Source organism: Quercus robur, chromosome 4, assembly GCF_932294415.1.
Source record: "Quercus robur chromosome 4, dhQueRobu3.1, whole genome shotgun sequence".
Classification (NCBI taxonomy): domain Eukaryota; kingdom Viridiplantae; phylum Streptophyta; class Magnoliopsida; order Fagales; family Fagaceae; genus Quercus; species Quercus robur.
The window spans coordinates 43,152,737-43,175,475 of record NC_065537.1 but is presented as its reverse complement, the minus strand read 5'-3'; the positions used below and the strand labels follow the sequence as shown (position 1 = coordinate 43,175,475).

Genomic DNA, 22,739 nt, shown 5'->3' with positions numbered 1-22,739 from the left:
TTTGCTGATTTGTTAAAAATTAGTTAACATTTAATTGTAGTTAGAAAAAGGATTTGACTTCCATTGTTTACTACTAAACTTTATTTTATGAAAACAAAACTTTTATTAAAGTACTAGCAGAAATAAAACAAAATCAAACAGAACCAACAAAACATGAACTAAATAGATGCCTCTTTCAATATGACATGAACAAAACTTGGAGGACAATGACCCAAATCAAAACACCCAATCAATCCTTAACTAGAAACTAAAGTTTTTTTTACTTATATAAAAAAAACTAAAGTGTCATCTCACCCTATTTATAATGTTTTTATTTATTTATTTATAATTTAGAAGTAGACCATTATGAGTATTATTGAATGACTGGTAAATTAACAAGAAAAACATTATATATGGGTGGTGAAATAGACTCCATCCATACTAAAACATGAAAAGAAAGTAATGCTTTCTAGGCTAAAGCACGTGCTACAAATATTGCAATGTGGAAGGGTATAACTGTATAAGAGAAGGAAAAGCTCTATAAAGAGTTAAGCTAAGACAAAATGTCTTTTACTAAATAAGCAAAAGAAGAATGATGCATATCACCAGTTCACCACACCATAGAGAGTTTATAATGATCTCCAAATCACCTTTAAAAATTGACCAGTGGATGCGGATCCCAATCTCTTGAACAAACTATATTACCCTTCTTGTTGCAAGTAACTCCAAGATGACCATAGAAGAAGGCTTTGGAGTTTTTTTTCAACAAAGCAACCATTACATTACATCACCATGTCTATTTCGAATCACCACCCCAATATTGTTGGGTTTTGTAGAGTCTAGTTGTATTTAATCTGGATTATGACCTGACCTGAAATAATGTTGTTACAATTTTTAATGGGAGATTTTTTTACGCTTAGTCTATGGAGCGAAGGCTTGGGCCGATAAGCCCAAGCCATAGCATTGCCCCTAGGAAAAAATTTTGGCTCGTTTGGTAGCCTATTTTAAATCATGTGCACAAGATAGAAAATTTGTTGTTTTTAGAGATTAGGGTTTAATGTAATTTTTGAGAGAAAAACTGTACTATTGTATTTTATCTTTTTTTCTTGAGAATAGTAAAATCTCTGCAACTCTGTGGATATAGGCAAATTGCCAAACTATATAAATATTATCTTGTGTGATTGTTTTGTCTTTGGCACATATTTTTTCTCTATTTTTGCATCTCACAGATCTAGAAATCTCATAATATTCCCCTTCAAATACCTGCTTCATTAGAGGTACCCTCAAAGATTGATTCATCAATGTTAGTTTTGAGAGTCACCAACAGGAGGAACCCAAATTTTTCTTTTGCAGGGCGTGTATTCATTATAGAAACCACACTACACTATTTGAAGCTTAAGAGGTATTTATTGGCTAAATTCGCAACTTTACCCAAAGGCACCACTGGTTCATTTAATTGAATTTTATTGTTATGATTCTATAAAACCAAGCTGTGACAGGAAACAATTCAAAAGTGTGAGACCTCTCTCGTACCTTTTATTCCTATTTATTTTGTAATAACATACCAAGTTTGTATTTATATTTAGCTTACTATGAGTAATGAATAATGATAAGGGTGCAAAATTTTTTGTTTTTATTTATTTATTACAGTTATTGACATGACAGGTTACGATGAAAAGTGTCCAAATGTTGAAAGGAAATCCAAGAGAAGTTATTTTCATGATATTAATACTTCAAGTGCCCCCCCAAGTACTCCAAGCATCCAAGCACTATATAAAGTTCAAGTGCATGGAAATAATACTTGGCCTCAAGCTCCATAGTTTGTCTTTTGAGATAGTCATGAGACCACAATTAGGTCTCATGAGATAATTTCATAAGATACATTTTCTTTAAACTTTTCCAATTGCTTCCAACAATTGTTAGAGATATCTTGGGTTATATTTTAAGTTTTCATATAGTTGGAGTTTAGAATGGCATCAATGTCAATCTTGCAATCCCAATTAGAATAATTTTTGAGAGCCTTAAATGGGAAATATATCTCGAATTTAGAGTCTACACTAAAAATTAAGTGGAAATTTGAGAAGAAAAAAAAGTCATTTGGGAAAAAGATAATGATTAATTAATGCAACCATGAACAATGGTTGGTCTATAAGGAAGAGAGAAGAGGCAAAGAGAGAGGTTACTATTGAGAGTTGTGTGTGCGTGGTGATTTGTTGAGCATGTGATATTTTGTAAAACGCTCTCTTATTTGAGAAAGGTGACATTTTATGTTGACTTGCATTTTCTGTTGTATCAAATACTAGAAAATGCATAAAACTTTTTCCACTAAAACAAATAGGGTGTCCTCTCTCTCTCCCAAAAAAAAAAAAAAAGTGTTAATGCCCATAAAAAGAAGGGTGTTAATGTCTCAAAATTTATCAAAAGTTTAAAGAAAAAAATTTGTACTAATTACATTAAAACCCCTATATTTTAGGGATGTTTCAAATTAAATTCTATAATTTCAAAAGTTCATGATTCAATTTAATATAAAACTAACAAAACTATATATAAGTTGTATTTTGTAAGAGTTATAATATCATTATTGAATCAATATAAAACTAACAAAACTATATATAAGTTGTATTTTGTAAGAGTTATAATATCATTATTTAATTTGAAACTTTGAAAATTGTATTAATTTAAACTTTGAAACTTTCTGGGCTTGACATACATTTTATAAGTTAGGGCTTAATTTGAAAATAATAAAACTATAAAATTTAATTTGTATTAATCTTAAACTTTAGTTGTTTATTTTAAAATTACTGAAATTATAAAATTTAGGTATTAATTAACTTAATTTGAAACTGACCTAAGGGTGTGTTTGTTTGGAGGTGAAATAGGGATAATGAAAAACTTTAAAGAAAAAATAAGAAGAAAAACTTTTTTAGAGTGTGTTTGATTGGGTGGAAAAGAAGGAAAATAAATAGTGGAGTCAGAGTTTTCTTTTCTACCAACCAAAAAGTTTTCTCTCCAAAATGGAGAGAAAACTGAGTGAGTTTCCAAAAATACCCTTAAAATTCACCTTCAAATCTCCAATGTGTTGGCTTTTTATTTTTTCCTTTCATTTTTTCTTCCTTTGTTATTGACGTGTTGACTTTTTTTTTTACTAGATTTTTTTTCCTCTATCGTTGATGTGATGGTTTTCATTTTTTATTATTATTTTCTTCTTTTCTTTTGTCCGAACGTAGCTTCTTTTCTTTTCTTCCTTTTATTTTCTTTGACTTTTTCTGGATGTGTAGCTTTCTTTTTCTTTTTTCTTTTTTGCTCATATGTTTATTTTCTCATTAATTTTGGTTGGTTTTTTGTTTGTTCTGCTTTTTTTTTTTTTGAAAACATATTGTTATGCCTTTTTTTTTATATATATTTTTATTAGTGTTTATCTATACATAAATTTTTAAAAAAAAGTATAATGTGTTATCTTTTATTTTATTTAATAAGGATATAATAGTTAATTTATATAAATTTTATTTTTAATAAAATAAAATTTTTTTACATTCATCCATTTTTCCATTATTTCAACTAAATACAAATAAAAGAAACTAAAATCTTTTCTATTCTACCACTCTTTCATCCTCTCAGCATTTTCTATCCTCTCACTTTTCTATCCATCTAACCAAACGGCCCTAAGTATAAAAGATAAATTTTCCAAAAAAAAAATCTAAATTTTTGCCCTAAAAAAATTATGTTTTTTTTTTTCTTCCTTTTAAGAATAATCCCATTGTTTTTAACTTGTGTTCGCTGGTCATTTATGGTAGGTCACAACTAAAAGTGCTAAACTCTAAAGATTTGGCGAGAGAGAAATAATTTTTTTTAAAAAAAAAAAAAAAACCTGAAAGGGTTGTGGATTCTGAAAAAATTGGGTTTTTGGGAGAGAAGAGAATGATGGAAGATTTTGAGAAGAAGGTTTCGATAACAGAAAAAATGGAGTCTGACATTGACGAAGCCACCTGCTCCTCCTCCTCGACCGCCTCTTCCTCCAAAACCGTCCATCTGCTTCGCAGTTTTCTTGCCATTCAAGAACGCAGAGCCCAAGCCTATTCCAAACTCAAAAGGTACTTTCTTCATAACCCACTTCGTTTATTTTCAATTATTAGTCTTTGTTTCATACGTACATAAGAGACCCATTTGGATTTTATCTCTGAATCATATTATGTAATGAAGAAACTTGTTTTGTTTTGTGTTTTTGTTAGTGGGTTTGCTGAGTATATGGTATCTGGAGGAGAATTAGCTTATCAACAACTTTGTAGCGAGATCACACAAGAGTTCAACGATTGCTCCAAACAAGTACGCCCCCCTTATTATGATTCTTAGTAATATTAGTTTGATAATTCGATAGTTACAATAGGGGACGGGCTATTTGAACTTTGTACGTCTCTGTTGGAAACATCAGAAAGTACCAGTTGAGCTACAAGCTCTTTGGTGTATAATCTTATTAAAAAAATGAAATATAAAAATTGTTGCATTTCTAAGTTAAACTAGTGCAGGTCCTTGAAATGGAGTCGCTATTTATGAATCCTGATTACTGCCGAATTGATCTAGCTCAGTTGCTAAAAGCTGTTCAAACGCAGGAAAAGCAGAAGTTGCAACTGGTATGGATTTGTAGTTCATATTTATTAATTAGCAATGCCCTTTTCAAATAATTAACTTAATAATTTTTGCTGGGAAATTGGTTTAAATTGATTTGTACGATTTTACTCTTTTCTGCTGCACACTTTTTGTCCATGTGAAGTGCAAACCTATAACACGATTCTTCCTTTTGTTTTAGTATTCGATTTGTAGAAATTAAACAAAATGCAGCTGGATGGGAGTTATACACTTTTATCCAAATTCAAATGCCTATCTATAAGCTTCTGCTGAGTTTTTAAATTTTAAGTTCAACATTTTATATGAATTACTTTTTTGGATGTGGGGTGGTGCCTTCAATATTACCTTAATGTTTACTTTGTTAAATGTGTACTTCTGCTTTTGCTTGATGGACCTTTGTTACAGTCTGGAGTAGTTAGGGATGCACTCATCTTTTAAGGAAAAGATTTCTATTGTAGTTTAACCTCTATGAATGTTATCTTTGGTGTGATGGCAAGTGCCTCACCCCAAAGGGGCATTTCTGTAATTTGGTAAAAAGGTATTAGGGTAGTTTCATACTTTAATGGTCCGTTTGGATTAAGAAAAGAGGAGGAGGAGTGGAGTAGAGTAGAGTAGAATTGGCCAAAAATTAGCCTATTTTCTACCGACTCTACTCTACTGCCCTCTACTCTCCCTTCCTCCCCCCTCAATCCAAAAGGGTCCTAATTCAACTTTGTAAGTCTCTTTCTGACCCTCTCCTCATCAATTTTGCTGCAGATTTTATGTTTTTGTTATTGTAAATTTCAGTCACATAATCTTTAGCTTTGGTAGTTGTTCTCTATTTTTCTCCTCGATTTTTTATAATATAAGCTTATTGTAAAGTCGATTCTTAGATTAATTAATAGAGCCTCCTATCAATGTGAAAAATTCAAACCATACCTAATTAGCATATATGCATATATCATTAGTTCTTTTTTTTTTTGGGGGATAAATTATATATCATGAGTTTTATAAAATCATTGCTAAGGTCTTAGACAACAGATTTCGCATAGTCATGGAAGATATAATTTCAGCTTCACATAATGCTTTTGTGAGGAACCAGCAGATTCTTGACCCTGTACTTATTGCTAATGAATGCCTTAATAGTAGATTGAAAACTAGGTTGCTAGGACTACTTTGTAAATTAGGTGTTGAGAAGGCCTTTGATCATGTATGCTAGGGATTTCTTATGCAGTTACTAGAAAAGGGTGGGTTCTCTACTAAATGGCAGTAGTGGATATTCTTTTGTATATCTACAGTTCGTTTCTCTATTCTGATAAATGGCTTTCCTTGTGGGTTTTTTGAGAGTTCTAGGGGGTTGAGACAAGGTGACCCATTGTCACCTTTGTTGTTTGTACTGGTTATGGAAGCCCTTGGGAGAATGTTGGATAAAGTTGTCCATGATGGTCACATGTCAGGCTTTGGTATGGGTTGTGAAGAGGGAAGATCATTGGCGGTGTCTCATCTTCTCTTTGCGGATGACACTTTGATTTTTTTTGGTGCTGATCTGGATCAGGTTTTGTTTCTTTGTATGATCCTCATTTGGTTTGAGGCGGTCTCTGGTCTAAAGATAAATTTGGGTAAGTCAGAGTTGGTTCCTGTTGGTATGGTGGATAATTTTGACTTATTGTTGATTGTCCTTGGCTGTAAACAAGGTACTCTCCCAATGAAGTATTTAGGTCTTCCTTTGGGAGCTAAATTCAAAGATAGGGCAATATGGAACCCAATTCTGGAGAAGAGAGAACGGAGATTAGTAAGATGGAAACGTTTGTACTTATCCTAGGGAGGTAGAGTCACTTTAATTAAAAGCACTCTATCTAATTTACCCACTTATTTTCTATCTCTATTTCCTATTCCTGCAGCTGTGGCTAACTGAATTGAGAAACTTCAGAGAAATTTTTTATGGGGTGGCATTAGAGATGAACCAAAATTCCATTTGGTTAAATGGGCTACTGTTTGCAGTCCCATTGCTTCGGGTGGCTTGGGGATAAGGAAGGTAAGACTTTTTAATGAAGTTTTGCTTGGGAAGTGGTTATGGGGATTTGGGATGGAGAGGGTTGCCGTTTGGAGGCAAGTGATAGAGGTGAAATATGGCAGTGAATGGGGTGGTTGGTGTACTAGGCCTGTTAATGGTCCATGTGGTGTTGGCTTGTGGAAATATATTAGTCGGGGATGGCCTTCTTTTTCTCGCCACATTCTATATGATATTGGGGATGGGTCTAGGGTGAAATTTTGGCAGGACCATTGGTGTGGAGAGACTTCTCTTGCAATCAGCTATCTTGAATTGTGTAGAGTTTGTCGAGATAAGGAGGTTACAGTAGCTGAGCTTATGAAGCTTGATAATGGAGTCCTTTTTTGGGATGTAAGTTTCTTTAGAGGTGTGCATGCTCGCGAATTAGAGGCACTAGCTGGTTTCATGGATACCATTTATGGTGCTTCGGTGAAAGGGTTTGGTGAGGATAAGATGTGCTGGAAACTTGATAGAGAGAAGGGCTTCCTGTTTAAAGACTATTATAGTCTCTTAATGGGCTCTAATGACTATTGCTTTCCTTGGAAAAGTATTTGGAAAAATTTTGAAATTGGAAAGAAACTGGAAAGAATGGCTGGGTTTAGAAGGTAGTCCATGTGTGACTATAGGCCAGACCATTGTGAAAAATTTTGATCCCTACATCCTTAAAATTTTACAGCCTTTACCCTCTTCACAATTTGAATACAGAACAATTTTTGCAATTATCTGAAGAATACATTCCCTGCTTTAACCCTGTAAATGTCTTAAGCATTCTCTTTCAAAATTAAAATTTTTCTCTTAAAATATTTTTGGAAGCTTATAGAAAAAGGAAAAGAATGGTCAACACCCAAAGTGTCTGGAGAAGCTGTAGGATAAACAAATGGAGTAGAATGAGCCAACATTGACATCATTTATCATTTATGCCCTGACATGAATCACTTGGTTAATGATAATATATCATTATTTTATATGATTAATATTGCCTAAAAATGTTCCTAACCTAGGAGATACTCAGACTAGAAAACAATTAAACTAAAAAATATATTACTGAAGCAATAGAAACTAAAACAAAAGTGGAATTCAAAATAATTTTAAAGGAAAAGGAAAAGGAAAAGATCAAGCATATCCAGAAATGAATGTAACAAAAAAGAGCCCAATGCTAACATCCAATCATACAAATTTTGGAAGAAAAAAAAAGCTTAAACTCGGGGATAGTTTTTTTTTTTTTTTTTTTTTTTGAGAAAACGGGGATAGTTAATTTCACCAGTACTCAAAACTTCGAACATTGTGTTCCCGCCAAATGCACCAAATCAAACAATGCGGAATGGCTATCCAAATAGCTATATTCCGATGACGCCCAAACCAACCTTGCCAAGAAGCTAGCAACTCCACAACACACTTTGGCATAACCCAAGAAACTCCAATCAATCCAAACACCATAGACCACAACTTTCTAGCGATAGGAGAGTGGAGTAAAGGTCCACACTCTCCCCATTGCATTTATACATATAACACCAGTCTATCACATGTAAGCTTCTCTTCTACAAATATAAATTACCTAAAGTTGCAGTTCATGTAAAGAAAGCCACTTTGGGAGGTACCTTCGACCTCCAAATGCTTGTCCAGGGAAAAGATGTATCAAAAGTACAAATCAACGAACGAGAGTATCTGTCTACCTCAAACCCCCATCTTTTAGCTAGCTTCCAACCTCTCTAACCCCTCTCACATGCATAGAATAGATTAAATTTGTAAAAACCCCCCAAAGGCCTCAACTCCCAGTTCTGCATAGCTCTAACAAAATTCTGATCCCATTGTAGGGTATCGTTGCAGAACTTAGGGGGGGTGTAATAAAACTTACTACTTACCAACAAGAGTAAATAAACACTTTGAATGTGCCAACTAGTGTTGGTGAAAGTCTCAAGCGCACTTAAGTGCACAAGCCTCTTGGAGCCAGGGTGCAAAGTGCAACTATGTGCATGATTGAAGTAAAGCACAGATTTTCAAATATAATATATAATAATCTCTAATAAAAAGATATATAGCATATAATAAGGAAAAAAAAAGTTAATAACCTCAAAATGGTAATATATTTTGCTAATTAGCTAAATTGGATGGTGCAGTTGCACACTTTGTAAGTTTAAATTTTATGCAAGTTATTTCAATTTAAAAAAAAAAAAATTCATATAGTAAAATTGAAAACAATAAAATAATAATCCAATAATAGAAAGTCTAAACATAACATTTTGGATAATTCTCTTGTGCTTTATAAAAATGCATAAGTATATGGTTAATGGCTCAATGAAAATAAATCCAAAAGGCAAAGACCAAAAACCACAAGAATAGTAAATTATCATTGTTCATGTCTATCGATATGTAAAGAAAAAATTGTTTGTGTAATGGAGCACCTTGAGAACAATGTTTGTATATCCAATTTCCATGTCATTTCCATCAAGATCAAGGAGTTGATTTTAGTGATTCATATATTTTTTTAGCAAAAAATAAAAAGCGATCCTAAGCGTGTCTTTTACTTCTTCAAAAAGTGCTAGAAAGCCATGTCTAAGGCGTGTTCATTAAATGAGCTTCGAAGTTTGAGCTTTAAGTGTGCTTTTTCCTTCTTCAAAAAACGCTAGAAAAGGGTGCCTGAGGCGTGCTTCATTAAATGAGCTATGCGCTCAGACCTTGAGGCTTTGAACTTTGAGAGCACTTTTAACTGTCCTATCCCCTAAACTCGATCATGTTTACAAATACTCTCTCTATATAGTCTCTATCTTCAAACTCCTCCCCCCCCCAAGCTACGCCATAGAAGCCTCTCTATTGCAACCGATCCCAAATAACTATGGAAATGCCGCCTTTAAGGAACTGTCCCCACACCACTTGTCATACCAAAACTTCACTCTGGACCCATCTCCCATCTCATACTTAACAAAACATGAAACCTATTGATGTGTTTTTGTTTTGCTTTTGTCCTGTGTCAGTCTGGGAGGACCAAACTTGTACAAGAGTGAACTGGTATTTTCACTAGTAAAATGCTGGACCCTAGTGAAGTTTTTCTCTGCGCTTTGATAGTAACCATGGTTTGCTACTGATAGATGAACATACTTAATGGGATAGTAAGTGTTCATTTGGGGATTGATCACCCATAATTTTAGTTCGGCAAAACTAGACCCTTATAGGTTTTCATTTGTCTAAGTTAAGGTTTAAGGCCTACTTGTTCCGTTTTGCAAGTATCTATGTGGTAAAATTCTCAACTGGATCTGGAGAAAGCATTTGATTATGTAAGTTGGGACTTTCTCATGTATATGTTACAGTGATGTGGGTTCTCTGAGCAGGGGAGGAAGTGGATTTTGTTTTGCATTTCCATGGTGAAATTTTCCATTTTGATCAATGGTAGCCGTAAAGATTTCTTTGGGAGTTCTAGGGGACTACGTCTAGATGGGGCTGTTCTGGCTGGTCATATCTCTGGATTCATAGTGGGTCCCAGATCTCATACCCCCTTAATGGTGACTCATCTCCTTTTTGCAGACAATACCCTAATTTTCTGTGATGCTTTACCTACTCAGATTGGCAAATTGAGAGACATTTTAGCGTCATTTAAGGCTGTGTCAGGGTTGCATATTAATCTGGCTAAATCCGAATTGGTTCCGGTTGGTGATGTGTTAAATATGGGAGAGCTGGTGGCCATTTTAGGGTGTAGGCAGTCCTCACTGCCAATGACTTGTTTAGGACTTCCGTTGGGACCTAAATTTAAGGATAGGGCAATTTGGAACCCTATTCTTGAAAAAATGGAGAGAAGATTAGCAAGCTGGAAGCATTTGTATCTATCAAAAGGTGGTAAGGTTACTCTACTTAAAAGCACTCTCTTAACTTTGCCTACTTATTACATATCTCTCTTTCCTATTCCGGTGGAGGTTGCAAATCGCATTGAGAAATTCCAGCAGGATTTTTTATGGGGTGGTATTGATGAGTCCCACAAATTCAATTTGGTTAATTGGGCCCAGGTGTGTAGTCCCTTGAAGTTTGGTGGATTGGGTTTGCGAAATTTGAGAAAATTTAACCAAGCTCTGCTTGATAAATGGTTGCGGAGGTATGGCATAGAGACAAGCCACCTCTGGCGGCCGGTTATCGAGATCAAGTATGGGAATATTTGGGGTGGGTGGTGTACAAAAGAAGTAACAGCTACTTATGGTGTTAGTCTGTGGAGAGCTATAAGACAAGGCTGGCTAGCTTTCTCTAAATCCATCATCTTCAAAGTTGGCAATGGTAGTAGAATTAAACTCAAAGTTGGCAATGGTAGTAGAATTAAACTTTGGCATCACTTATGGTGTGGGGGTTGTACTCTTTAGGAGGCATTTCCAGAACTTTATAGCTTTAGCTGTAACAAGGATTCCTATCTTGCGGATGTTATCTCTTTTCCTAATCAGCGACTACTTTGGGATCTTCGATTCTATAGAGAGCCCCAAGATTGGGAGATGGAACAATTTGATATTTTTTGGAATCTTATACACTCTATGACCTTTATTAGTGATGGGCAAGACAAACTTTGCTGGAAGTCAACAAAGAATAAGGGCTTTAAGGTTAGTGAGTTCTATTTATCCCTTTTCTCGACCCCCTGACAACCTCTTCCCGTGGAAACTTGTGTGGCGCTCAAACATCCCTCCTAGAGTTGCTTTCTTTTCTTAGACTGCCGCCTTAGACAAGATTTTTACCCTTGATAGATTGTGGAATAAGGGTGTACCTGTCATGGATTGGTGTTATATGTGTAAAAGGAGTTGGGAGTTGGTAAACCATCTTCTTCTTCATTGTCCCATTGCTTTCGAGCTATGGTCTATGGTTTGGAGCCTTTTTGGTGTGATTTGGGTGATGCCTCTAAGTATTGCAAATTTATTTGCTTCTTGGCAGGGTCCATTTGGTAGACAGCGCAATATAGACCTATGGCAGGCTGTCCCACATTGTGTGTTATGGTGTCTTTGGCGGGAAAGGAATAGTAGATGCTTTAAGGGGACGGAAAGGTCGATTCATGAGATTAAATCTCTCCTCCTCCACTCTTTATTTGATTGGTGTTCTGTTCTCTCTCTCTAGATCACCCTCATCAATTTCATGTCCTAGTTTTGAAGAATTGCTCTGTCCCAGTTCTGTGTCTGTGCTTCTTGGTTTTTTGTCATTTTTCTTTTTTGAGGGGGGTAGTTTTACTGCAATTCTCAATTTTTGCAGTTGCAATTTTATTACACGGCCCCACTATGCATCCTCTGGTAGAGGCAAGGCTTATATGGGTTTAAAGGTTGTGTCACAAGTAATGTAGCTTTGGAATTATTCTATTTTATTTGATTCAATGGTTTAGCTTTTGGTGATTTTATTTTTTAGTCTCCCAAATTCCCCTAAAAATAGCTTCCTCGCAATTCTTTCTTAACATTTATATTGCCATTTTTTCCCCTTTAATTTCTAATTATAGTTCTTTTGAATTTTGATAAGTATGATTTTATACACACCCAAAGAAAAAATAAAAAGAGTGCAGTTTAATTAAGAAAATAGAGGAATGATCTCAAACATACTGGATGTATGGAAGGAGAGCCTCTGTATCTATCAAGTAGCTTGTGCTTCTGCATTTTTTCTTTTTAACTTGCAGAAAGAAAGAGAAATGTGTTCACTACCTATATCACATGTATATTATTGAAATGATGATATTCACAAAGCATATTAATCAAATTGTTGCATTCAAGTATGATTGTTTTATAGATGTTTCTCTATGTTCCACTACTTTTATCATAGATAATTAATATAAATATAATAGCATTTATGTATGTATCTTTTGTTCCGAATGCAGCTTTGATATATTGAGGTCTGACTGTAGTGATCCCTTATTTTGTTCGTTGTAACTCAACATTTAATATTGCTTGCTTCTGTGTTTGCTGATAACTACAGAACTCTTTTTGTAGACAGCTACAATTCAGGTGTTAAAGAAGGCTGGTCGTCCCTCGGAACGTCTAGTGAGCCATGAGAACTGCAGGTATAAGACGGCAATGGAGCATGAGTGTGTCCACGTCCATGAGATAACTGAAGATGCCGGAACTGAAGAGGCAGAGGCAAATGCTGAGTACGATAATGCTCTCAAGGAGGCCATTAGGGGTGTGCAGAATGCAGTGACAGCTATAAATGAACATTTAGAAGAAGTCAGATATGAAATTGCAGCCCTCGAACCTGAGTGACTTTAACATCTTTGTTTAGCAATTTGCTTGTTAAGAAGCAGATCTATGTCTGTAAGCTTAAAGGATGGAGGAAAAACAAAAAGACTGAATAGCTAATGTAAATCTTTGTGCCAACTTTAAATCAGTATCTTTGCTTGGTCACTGAAATGTAGGTAGATCAACTCATTTGCCATTACCTCTTCTGTTTTTGGGTGGCATGATGGGAATGATCTCTGGTGGCAATTAAATTTAATACAGGGACTTCCAAGGCTCTAGATTTATTGTGCATGTTGGTCCCAGTCCACCGATGGGCCTTATCCTTTATAGTTATAGAAAGAGTATTATTTTTAGCTAGGTTCGTTTTGCTTCTTTGCTTTTTTTCCTTAATAAGAAGGTCAAATGAGGTTGATTAGTCATGGTGATCCTACTTAGGTGTAACCATAATAACTATCTGCAATTGAGAAAACAATACGTAAGGGGCCTAGACGGTAAGGGGTCACAAGTGTTCCCTCAGGTGGGTGGAACTATAGCTTGACTTACTGGTCTTTAGGTCAAGTGGTTTCAAGCGGTGGGAGGCAATAGTCCTTGATCCGAATTATCATCAAATATTGCTTCTGAAAGTTTAAACCCATGATTTATCTCATACCAGAACTCTAAATCAGTAATCACTGCACCATGATTTTGGGTGGTTTAGCACTATAAAGCTTCTCTAGTTCTGCATTGAAGAAAAGGCTTTAAACTTTTAATTGATTCAAAAGAGCTTTAGCAGAAATTTCAAGTTTTCCTTTGGTAAACTTTGAAAAAGGATTTTAGGGGGGGGGGGGGGGGGGGGGCAATTACACTTAACTATTCTTAAATATACCCTAAATTAAACTTTGCACCCTAATTTTTTTTTTTGATAAGTGCACCCTAAATTTTTTGAATACACATTCTGCACCTTAAATTATGGCTCTTATTACACTTTGCACTCCGACATTAAGTTTGCTGTTAACTTGAATGGAAAAGTATGACATCTTGTGAAATGACATAATTGCCCCTCATCCCAATCCATTAAAAATAAAGAAGAAATTACATTTTACCACCCTAAGCCCTAAACTATACTTTTTATTACACTTTGCATCCTAAAACTTTATATTTCTATCTAAGTTAACGGCAAACTTAATGCCGGGGTACAAAGTGTAACAAGAGTTAAAGTTTATGGTGCAAAACGTACATTCAAAAAGTTTAGGGTACAAAGTATGTTGAGGTCTAAAATGTAATAAGGAGCCAAAACCATAGAAGTGAGAAAGGCCCAGCCTCTAGCAATGAAAAAGGGAGAAGGCTTGGCTTAAGATGAAAAAGGGGAGCCTGGCCTATGGGAAGAAGAAGATAAGCCTTGGGCCTAAGGCTTGGCCCAATAATGTGAAGAAGTCATGATGCTCAATGAAGTCCAATAAGGAAAGGAAGAAAAAAGGAACATGAGGGGGCTGAGAAGGAGTAGGATCTAGGCCTAGGTTGTGTGGGATCCACCAATCTTAGAGAGCAGATTCTCAAGGAGAGCTGGAAGATGCTAAACAGGACGTGGACAACTCAGGGGATGATATGCTCATTTTAAAGAAGCACGAAAGATGAAGGATGTTCTGTCAACATCAGTTTCCTGGGACTCGAAAGGGAGTGACAAAGACATATGATGGCTTCGGGACCGCCTGTTGAAGGAACCTAGGGACCTCGGGCAAGGTAGAAAAGGTGAAACGGTAGTTAGGAGCCTTTTTAACTACTCCATTTGCAAGAAGTAATCTATCCCATTTTTAGGAAAGGAACAGATTAAGAGAAGTTAACATCAAAGCCTCAGAACTTTGAGGTGTCCCTTTTAAGGCCTGGGAAGAAGAATGAGGAGTTTTGACCTCAAAGAAGAATTTGGATTTACTCAGAAAGGATCTCCCGTAAGAGGAAAGTTAGTAGGTGGGCTTTCATCTTTCAATTTTCAGGAGAGTGAAATAAGAGAAAAAAGGAGAAAGAACCAGCTACCAATGCTTTAGATAGAATAGTAGTTTTGGTACCCAGAGCACCCAAAGAATGGACTATTGATTTGAAGAATCTTCAAGCAGCACTATAAAAGGGGTGAACCCAAGCTAAGGAAGGACATTCAAACACAAGCACTCAAGATACAACAATACTAGAAAAGGACATTAAGCTTCTACTTGAGATATAGTGGGAAGAGGGAGGCATTGTACGAGGTCTTGGGGCAAACGCTTGAGGAGTTACTTGGATTCAAAGGAATTCAAACTTCACAAGTCTTGAAAGCCCAAGTGAAGCTATTCAAGTCTGTGATTTTTGAACTTTATTGAGCCTTGTGGAACATCTCAGCAAAGCAGGACCTAATATACTTGAACACTCAATATAATAAAATATAATACCACTCTATTTGGAGGATCTTTGTCACTCTATTTGCTTTGCATTTTATTCGCTATTCCTTAATTATTCACTCAACCAATATATATATATATATATATATATATGTATGTATGTATGTATGTATGTTTGTGTCGTGGGATTCATGTCTTATGTATAGGTTGGTTTGTACAACAACCCAATAAGGTCGCGGTGAGCCAAGCCCAGTCCAACCAACAATCAACCATACATCCTTGGAGCCCAGTATCCCCTATCATTATTGGGCCTTGGAACCATCCAAAAAGGGAATCCACAAAGTATAATCTAAGGTATAGTTTAGGATGGTAAAATGTATTTTTTCCGAATTTTAGAGAATTGTTGAATAGCTTTAAGTTGGTTTTTGAAAAAGCTGGATTTTTAATAAATCCCTAAAACCCTTTTAAGATTTTTTATCCCTTAGAAAAAACTATTAATGTTGGAAAAATCATTTTTTTTTTCTTGTCTAAAATATAAATTCACATATTAATGCCATCATTGTCATCATTAAATAAACATATATGCCATTAACTGAATGATTGGGATTTAAGTAAGGAAACAAATACCACTGCACACCCTTGGTAAGATGGTCGCTCCACAAGAATAAGCGTTTGTGGAATGTGAGCGGTAAGGGTCAAGGTTCAAGTCTTTAGGAGAGAGCTTCACATACATATACACTTTTATATATATATATATATATATATATATATTTTTTTTTTTTTAACATTTCTCATTTTTAAAAGTTTTATATAAAGTCAAGAGTTTTATAGTTCAACTGATTAGTATTTTTTAGAATTTCCAACAAAGATATTTAGGATTCTAAATTTCTAATCTATATATTTATATAAAACCCTTCACCTCTTCTCTTAGTCTTGCTCTCTCTGTTCATAGCCTCTGCTAGCTCAAGTCTTGGGCTCTAAAGCTTGGTACATTTTTGTAATCCTATTTGGTTCTAGAGAACATGTTGGTTTCATATGATTTTGTTTCTCTCTTTTCATAGTCAAGTCAAGCTATTTTATAGATTATGAAAATTATAAAAAAGATTGCTCACAGAATTACTAATTTTTTGTTCCAATTTTGTTTTAGGCCCTTTTGTTATGTTATGGTTTTTCAGCAATTTAATTTGATTTTTTGTTTGCTCTGTAATGAATATGTGTTGTTCATTCTGTTATGCATGTTTAATTTTTGGTTTTTTTTTGGTTGGTTTTGTTATTGTTTTATGGTGAGATTTAAGGTTCGTTGTAATTGGTTTTGTTATGGTTTGATGTATTGTTGAATCCATAAATCAGACTCATCAAACTTTGGTTCTCTACCATTTGATTTGCAAATGTTAGGTTTGGTATATTACCTTTGTTTTGCTGCTGCTTAGGTATTACATGAAAGGACAAAGCTTTTTGGGTTTAACCATCTTTATTTTGCTTTTTGGGTATAAAATTGAAGCCTTTGACCTTTTTTAGAGCTCCCACATTTTTACACAAAATAAATCTCTTTTTTCCCATCAAATACAAATTACAAAACCCAATACTTCTTAAAAAAAAGCACATGGAGGAGACCATTAATTTCTACATGATTAGAACAACGTGTATGTGGCTTGATTTTTTATAACATTGACGTAAAATTAGATTATTCTCATGAGAATATTTACATAGAATTGAAAGTTGAAACTTCCTCTGACAGTTCTGTGTTTTTTTGGGTGGATTCATGTTGTTAAACTGTCATTTCATTCCCATTTAGAATATGTACACTACATGTTTGACAAAATATCTCACTTACTTTTGCATTTTTCTATATTTTTTGGATGGATTCGTGTTGTTAAACTATCATTTCATTCCCATTTAGAACATGTACACCATGTGTTTGACAAAATGTCTCACACACTTTTGCATTTTTCTTTTTTGATAATTTGATAGTTATACTTAGGGGTGTCCACGGCAACCCGTAAACCGACCCACCCGCCCAAACCGTCTGGACCGACCCGAAAACCGACCGACTCCATGCCGGTGATGGTCGGAGACGGGTCTCCGCCCCTAAAAACCGATTGACGCGGGTCGGATGGCGGGTTTTCTTCTTTAAAACCTGATATACCCGATCCGACCGAGGAAACCCATGAAAGAAGGCTGGAGTTATGTAGATCCATTCAGATTCATCAATATTCCAGTGAAGGTTTGGTAGTTTTTGGTTAGATCCGGTGAAGATCTAGGTTTTATTCCTTAGATCTGGCGGTGAGATGAAGATTGTGCTTTGATTTTCACTTAGATCCGGCGAAGATTTGGTGCTTGTGCTTCGATTTTCACTTAGAGATGATTTTTTCGCTCAAATCTGAGCTTGATGTGATGGTTTTTGCTTCGATTTTTGCTTAGATCCGGTGATTTTCGCTCAAATTTGGGTTTAATGTGGTGATTTTGAGCTTCGATCCGGCTAAGATTTGGTGCTTGTGCTTCGATTTTCACTTAGATCCGGCGATAGAGATAAATTTTTCGCTCAAATCTAAGCTTCATGTGATGTTTTTGCTTCGATTTTTGCTTAGATCCGTGATTTTCGCTCAAATCTGGGCTTGATGGGTTGATTTTGAGCTTCGATCCAGCGAAAATCCGGTGATTGTAACTCAGTACGAGGCCGACCGACCCGACCGTTTTCCACTGGAGTCCGATCCGACTCGACCCGAGGTCGTCTGTGGTCGGCGGCGGGTCGTTCAGCCGTTCACCCGATGTAAGTAGGTTGGTTGCGGGTTGGGCATAAACCCAACCCGGACCGACCCGTGGACACCCCTAGTTATACTCTTATATTAGTTTAAGTCAACTTCATGGTTTGTGTCTCTTGGTTTTAGTTGTCAAAGGAATCACTAACACATTGAAACACCACCCATGTGATAAACCAAAAATGCTATTGACAATTGAAAAACCAAGCATGGCAGGTGTTACTTAAACCCAAGCATGACAAGTATTTTTGAACAGGAAAAATTAGTGTAAATGGGATTTAAGATTGAAAGCACATTTAGGTAATTCACACTTTTCATGGTAGCAAATTGAGGGGGTTTTATTGGGACTGATGAAGTTATTACTTTAATGCCCATTGAAGCAAATGAAGATTCATCTTGCATGACAACAGCGTAAAGAGCTGGCTGATGGCAGCCAAATTGGGAGAGCTGGAAATCATCAGGTCCTACTAAGAGCCAGTATCTCAGTGATCCTTTTCTACACTTGGAGACACTCATAGTTTGTATTAGGATTTTCTTATGCTCCCCCGATCAAATGGGAGATTAATTTTAGCCAAAGATGCAGACTTTAAAATTTGCTCAAGGTGTTGGCCCAACTCATAGAGGAATCTGGAGTTAAAAGCAAATATAAAATTAGGAGCTTTGCTAATAATTAGCAAGGCCAGATTAAAAACTAAAATATTTACATAGAATTGAAGTAATGAACTAGTCTAAGACTTAAACCAAAAAATGCATATTAGCCGTTTTCTTTAGCTACCAACAAAGTCTGTCTTATGATTCACCATGTACAAGTAACTATTTTTGCTTTTCAAATAACATGCATAAGTTACAATTTGATTCTGCTTTATCCTAGAAAGAGTTGTAATAGTCCAAGTTCACAATTGATTATGACAAATTCTAATTGTATAAAAGTTATCATATGATATATTCATAATATGCTATATCTCTGTATATAAATCATTTTGAGGTCTTGGTATAATATATGTACGTATGATTATAGCATTTTGTCTTTGATTTAGATATTTGGATTATTGGTTTTGATTAAGGTTGAATGATGAACAAAAGAATGACACAATCAATGAGATCTACAAACCCATTTATAGAAGAAGCAGTGAAGGCAAAGAAAGACCGGAATGGGTTTTTCGGTATTGGTTTCGTTTGAACTGTATGTATATTGAATTTTGGTTTGTGTATGTGATTCAAATTTGAGAAAATATTAGTTGAAAATTTAGAGACAATAGGTTTGGATAAATTGGATTATGATTTATGTAGATATAAGGATTCATAAAGATCCTATTTTCTTGGGTAGGACTTGAATTCTCTGAAACTTTTGTTCAATGGTTGATAGTGAGGACTGAGGTGTCCCAAAGCCATACAGGTATGTTGACTGAATTCTAAGTTTGAAATTTTTTTATATAAAACTTTTCCATGCATAGCACGGGTTAGCGACTACTGTATATATATAAAAAAAAGCTCTTCACAAAAAATTATATAACAAATTCAAAAAAATTTATAACTACAGTTTACAAGTTGTGGGGGCCGGCTAGTCAATAAAGTAATTAAAGTCAAGTTAATAGGGCCTGTGGCTCATCCGAGGACGTAAAGCTGTCCGAGGATGCCCATGTCAGTAAAGGTAACCAAACGAAAGGAAGAGTAGATATCACCTAAGGTGAGTTTAGTATTTGTCCGAGGACAAAATCCTTCTCGGCAATATGAGTCTGAGGATGACTAGAATGCTACCTTGTTACAAACGTACTTCGGAGCTACGTTACCACTAAAAGCGGGATATGGGACCAAGGGTAAGAAAGAAAAGGCAAACAAATATCTATAACGACAGCTGCCACCGCATTAATTGCCTCTCAACCAGCTCTCTGGCTGCATTAATGTGGAGGTGATGCCTGAACAGTGATGTCTGAACAGTGATGAAGCAGCCTTACAGCTGCTAGTTGGAGGTTCCAGAAGGTGTTAGATGGGACAGAAAGAGATCCTCTGAACCCAACTAACACGTGTGTGGCGAAGATGATATGAAGAAGGCAGTATATAACATGAAAGAAAGTATTGAGGAAAAGGATCAGAACAAAAAAAAGATAAAGAGTACTCAGAAGAAAGCCTTAAGAAGAAAAGAACTAAACTTGTTTCGAGGAAAAAAACTAATAGTTATATCAGTGCTAATCCATCTATAAACGTGGGATTTAATCGTTTTTCTTTTGGAGTTTACCTAGTTCTTGGACACCCACGCTCTACAAATTTTATTGTTTGGGCCTTTAATGTACGAACCCAATATCGGTTTGGGATCGTTACAAATTGAGTCCTTACAATTGGCGCTGTCTGTGGGGAGAGCTTGATTTAACTTAAAAGAACTCCGGTGCAACGTTTATGATGGAGGAATTAGGTCCACATCACTACGCGGCGAGACCACATCAGGAAGATGCCAACCCGCACCAGGCAGAGTCAAGGGGCTCCCAGCATGGTGATCCCCATCGGAGTCTCGAACGGAGAGAGAGCCGTGAGGGGAGTGTGCGCACAACTCATACCACCAAAAGTCACTCTCGTGGGAAGAGTCATGTCTCCCATGCAAAGCATGATGGGAACCTACAACGTGAGATTGCCGATTTGAGAAGAGAGTTGCGTCATGCCCGGTGAGAACGCTCCCCACCTTGCTCCGAACCATCATCCGAGGAGACGGATGGAGCTAGTTATAGGCGGAGGTCAAGAACTCCGCCTAGTGAGACTTTCTCCTATGAAGAGGAGCACGGCCATCGACATAGGTACAGAAGCCCGCCTAGTAGGGGCTTGGGTAACAACACCATGAACAAAGCATTGAGCCAAGTTTTCAAATCACCCTTCACGAGGAATATAGAAGATGCAGTTCTTCCTCGGCAATTCCACCAGCCTACGTTCATCCTGTATGATGGCCGGTCAGACCCAGTAGAACACGTTAGCCATTTTAGCCAGAAAATGGCTATCTACTCTAGGGACGAGGCTTTGATGTGCAAGGTTTTTCCATCGAGTTTGGGTCCGGTGGCGATGAGATGGTTCAACGGCTTAAGGGCCAATTCTATTGAGTCCTTCAAAAAGCTGACCCGGGCTTTTGGCGCTCACTTTATCACATGCAGCAGGGTTCCTCGGCCTTTGGGATCCTTGCTGACTATGTCCATGCGAGAGGGCGAGACTCTCAAAACTTATTCGGATAGGTACTGGGAAATGTTTAATGAAATAGAAGGAGAGCACGATGATGTGGCCATAAGTACTTTCAAAGCTGGCCTCCCAGCTGATCATGATTTAAGGAAATCCTTGACGGGTAAACCTGTTACCAGTGTACACCAGTTGATGGACAGGATTGATAAGTACAGAAGAGTAGAGGAGGATCAACTTCAAGGAAAGGGAAAGGCTAATGTAATCCCTCAGAGGAGGGATTTCAGGTCAGACCGTTATAACAGTAACCGACCTCGGAAAGACTTCGTCGGGCAGTCAGGTTCTACGGATACCCAGGTGGTTAATGCAGTGTTTCGGGAGCCGGTGCAGCAGGTTTTGGAGAAGATAAAGAATGAACCATTTTTCAAATGGCCGAAAAAGATGGCGGGAGAGCCTAGGAAACGCAACCCGAACCTATATTGCCACTATTATCAGGATCATGGGCACACGACGGAAAATTGCAGGAATTTATGGGATCATTTGGAACAGTTGGTCCGAGAGGGGAAATTGAAGCAACTCTTGCATCATTCCAGTGGTAGGGCAAGTTAAGCAGGCTCAGAGATGCGTGGGGACGCTTCTTCAAGACTTCCCTTTGGTACGATCAATGTTATTTTTGCTGCTCCGGGGAGGACTGGATCTTGCCCTTCCAGGGTACTGTCGGTGTTCTGACCTCCGGCCGAGGATCATTCCCAAGCGTCGAAGAGAGCCAGGGTGGACGTCCCCCTGATTTTGGGCTTTTCGGATGAGGACAAGGTTGGAACCATACAGCTCCATGATGATGCTCTGGTGGTCACGCTGAGAATTGGTGGGTACGATATCAAAAGAGTGATGGTAGATCAAGATAGCGCTGTGGATATAATGTATCCAGACTTGTATAAAGGGCTAGGTCTGAAGTCAGAGGACTTAGCAACCTACAGCTCCCATCTAGTGAGTTTTGAGGGAAGGATGGTCGCTCCGAAAGGACTGATCAGGCTACCTGTGCAAGCCGGAATGGATGTGGTGGAGGTGGACTTCATTGTCGTAGACGTTTTTTCTCCATACACGGCTATTATGGGCAGACCTTGGCTTCATACCCTAGGAGCGGTCTCATCTACTCTGCATCAGAAAGTGAAGTACCCATCCGGAGGCCAAGTATTGGAGATAGTAGGAAGCCAAGTGGCTGTTCGGCAATGCCTAGTAGTGGCCATACAGCATCGGCCAGAGGCAGAGACCTCAGCTACGGCCGATAATGAATTATAGCAATTAAAACCCCCAGCATTACCCTTGGATGTACCAGCCGATGAGGTAAAGTGTGAAGATTTAGATAGGGTAATTGTTTCTGATGATTCGGAAAAATTCTTCCAAGTTGGGGCTAAGTTGCCTTTGCAAGAAAAGGAGAAATATCTGGAATTCCTCAGAGCAAATGTAGACGTGTTTGCATGGAGCCCATATGAAGCCCCGGGTGTGGATCCGAATTTCATTTGTCATCGACTTAACGTGAATCCCTCAGTTATTCCCAAAAGACAACAACCTCGGCAACCATCGAAAGAGCACGCCGAAGCTGTCAGGAGTGAGGTGGTCAAGCTCAAGCAAGCTGGGGCTATCAAAGAAGTTTTTTATCCTCAATGGTTGG

The 22,739-nt window shown here is 36.9% G+C and overlaps 3 protein-coding genes across 3 annotated transcripts; all 3 read left to right on the top strand.

Moving 5' to 3' along the window:
- Positions 1-3,815: 3,815 nt before the first annotated feature.
- LOC126721956 (uncharacterized) lies at positions 3,816-13,091 on the top strand. Its single transcript, XM_050425098.1, has 4 exons — positions 3,816-4,070; positions 4,209-4,302; positions 4,503-4,607; positions 12,562-13,091. Exons 1-4 carry the CDS (start codon positions 3,898-3,900, stop codon positions 12,829-12,831), a joined length of 642 nt encoding a protein of 213 aa, XP_050281055.1. The 5' UTR covers positions 3,816-3,897; the 3' UTR covers positions 12,832-13,091.
- Positions 13,092-20,740: 7,649 nt separating this feature from the next.
- On the top strand, positions 20,741-21,676 carry LOC126721921 (uncharacterized). Its single transcript, XM_050425007.1, has one exon. It carries the CDS (start codon positions 20,741-20,743, stop codon positions 21,674-21,676), a length of 936 nt encoding a protein of 311 aa, XP_050280964.1.
- Positions 21,677-21,955: 279 nt separating this feature from the next.
- Positions 21,956-22,366, top strand: LOC126721920 (uncharacterized). The gene has a single exon (XM_050425006.1). The coding sequence runs from the start codon at positions 21,956-21,958 to the stop codon at positions 22,364-22,366; it is 411 nt and encodes a 136-aa protein (XP_050280963.1).
- Positions 22,367-22,739: the final 373 nt, after the last annotated feature.

Excerpts from the sequence above, each read along its gene's own strand:
- LOC126721956 (XM_050425098.1), top strand. The coding sequence starts at position 3,898 with ATGATGGAAGATTTTGAGAAGAAGGTTTCGATAACAGAAAAAATGGAG. Across the intron at positions 4,303-4,502 it reads TCAACGATTGCTCCAAACAA|GTCCTTGAAATGGAGTCGCT; the intron begins GTACGCCCCCCT and ends AAACTAGTGCAG. Across the intron at positions 4,608-12,561 it reads AAAAGCAGAAGTTGCAACTG|ACAGCTACAATTCAGGTGTT; the intron begins GTATGGATTTGT and ends CTCTTTTTGTAG.
- LOC126721921 (XM_050425007.1), top strand. The coding sequence starts at position 20,741 with ATGAACAAAGCATTGAGCCAAGTTTTCAAATCACCCTTCACGAGGAAT.
- LOC126721920 (XM_050425006.1), top strand. The coding sequence starts at position 21,956 with ATGGTAGATCAAGATAGCGCTGTGGATATAATGTATCCAGACTTGTAT.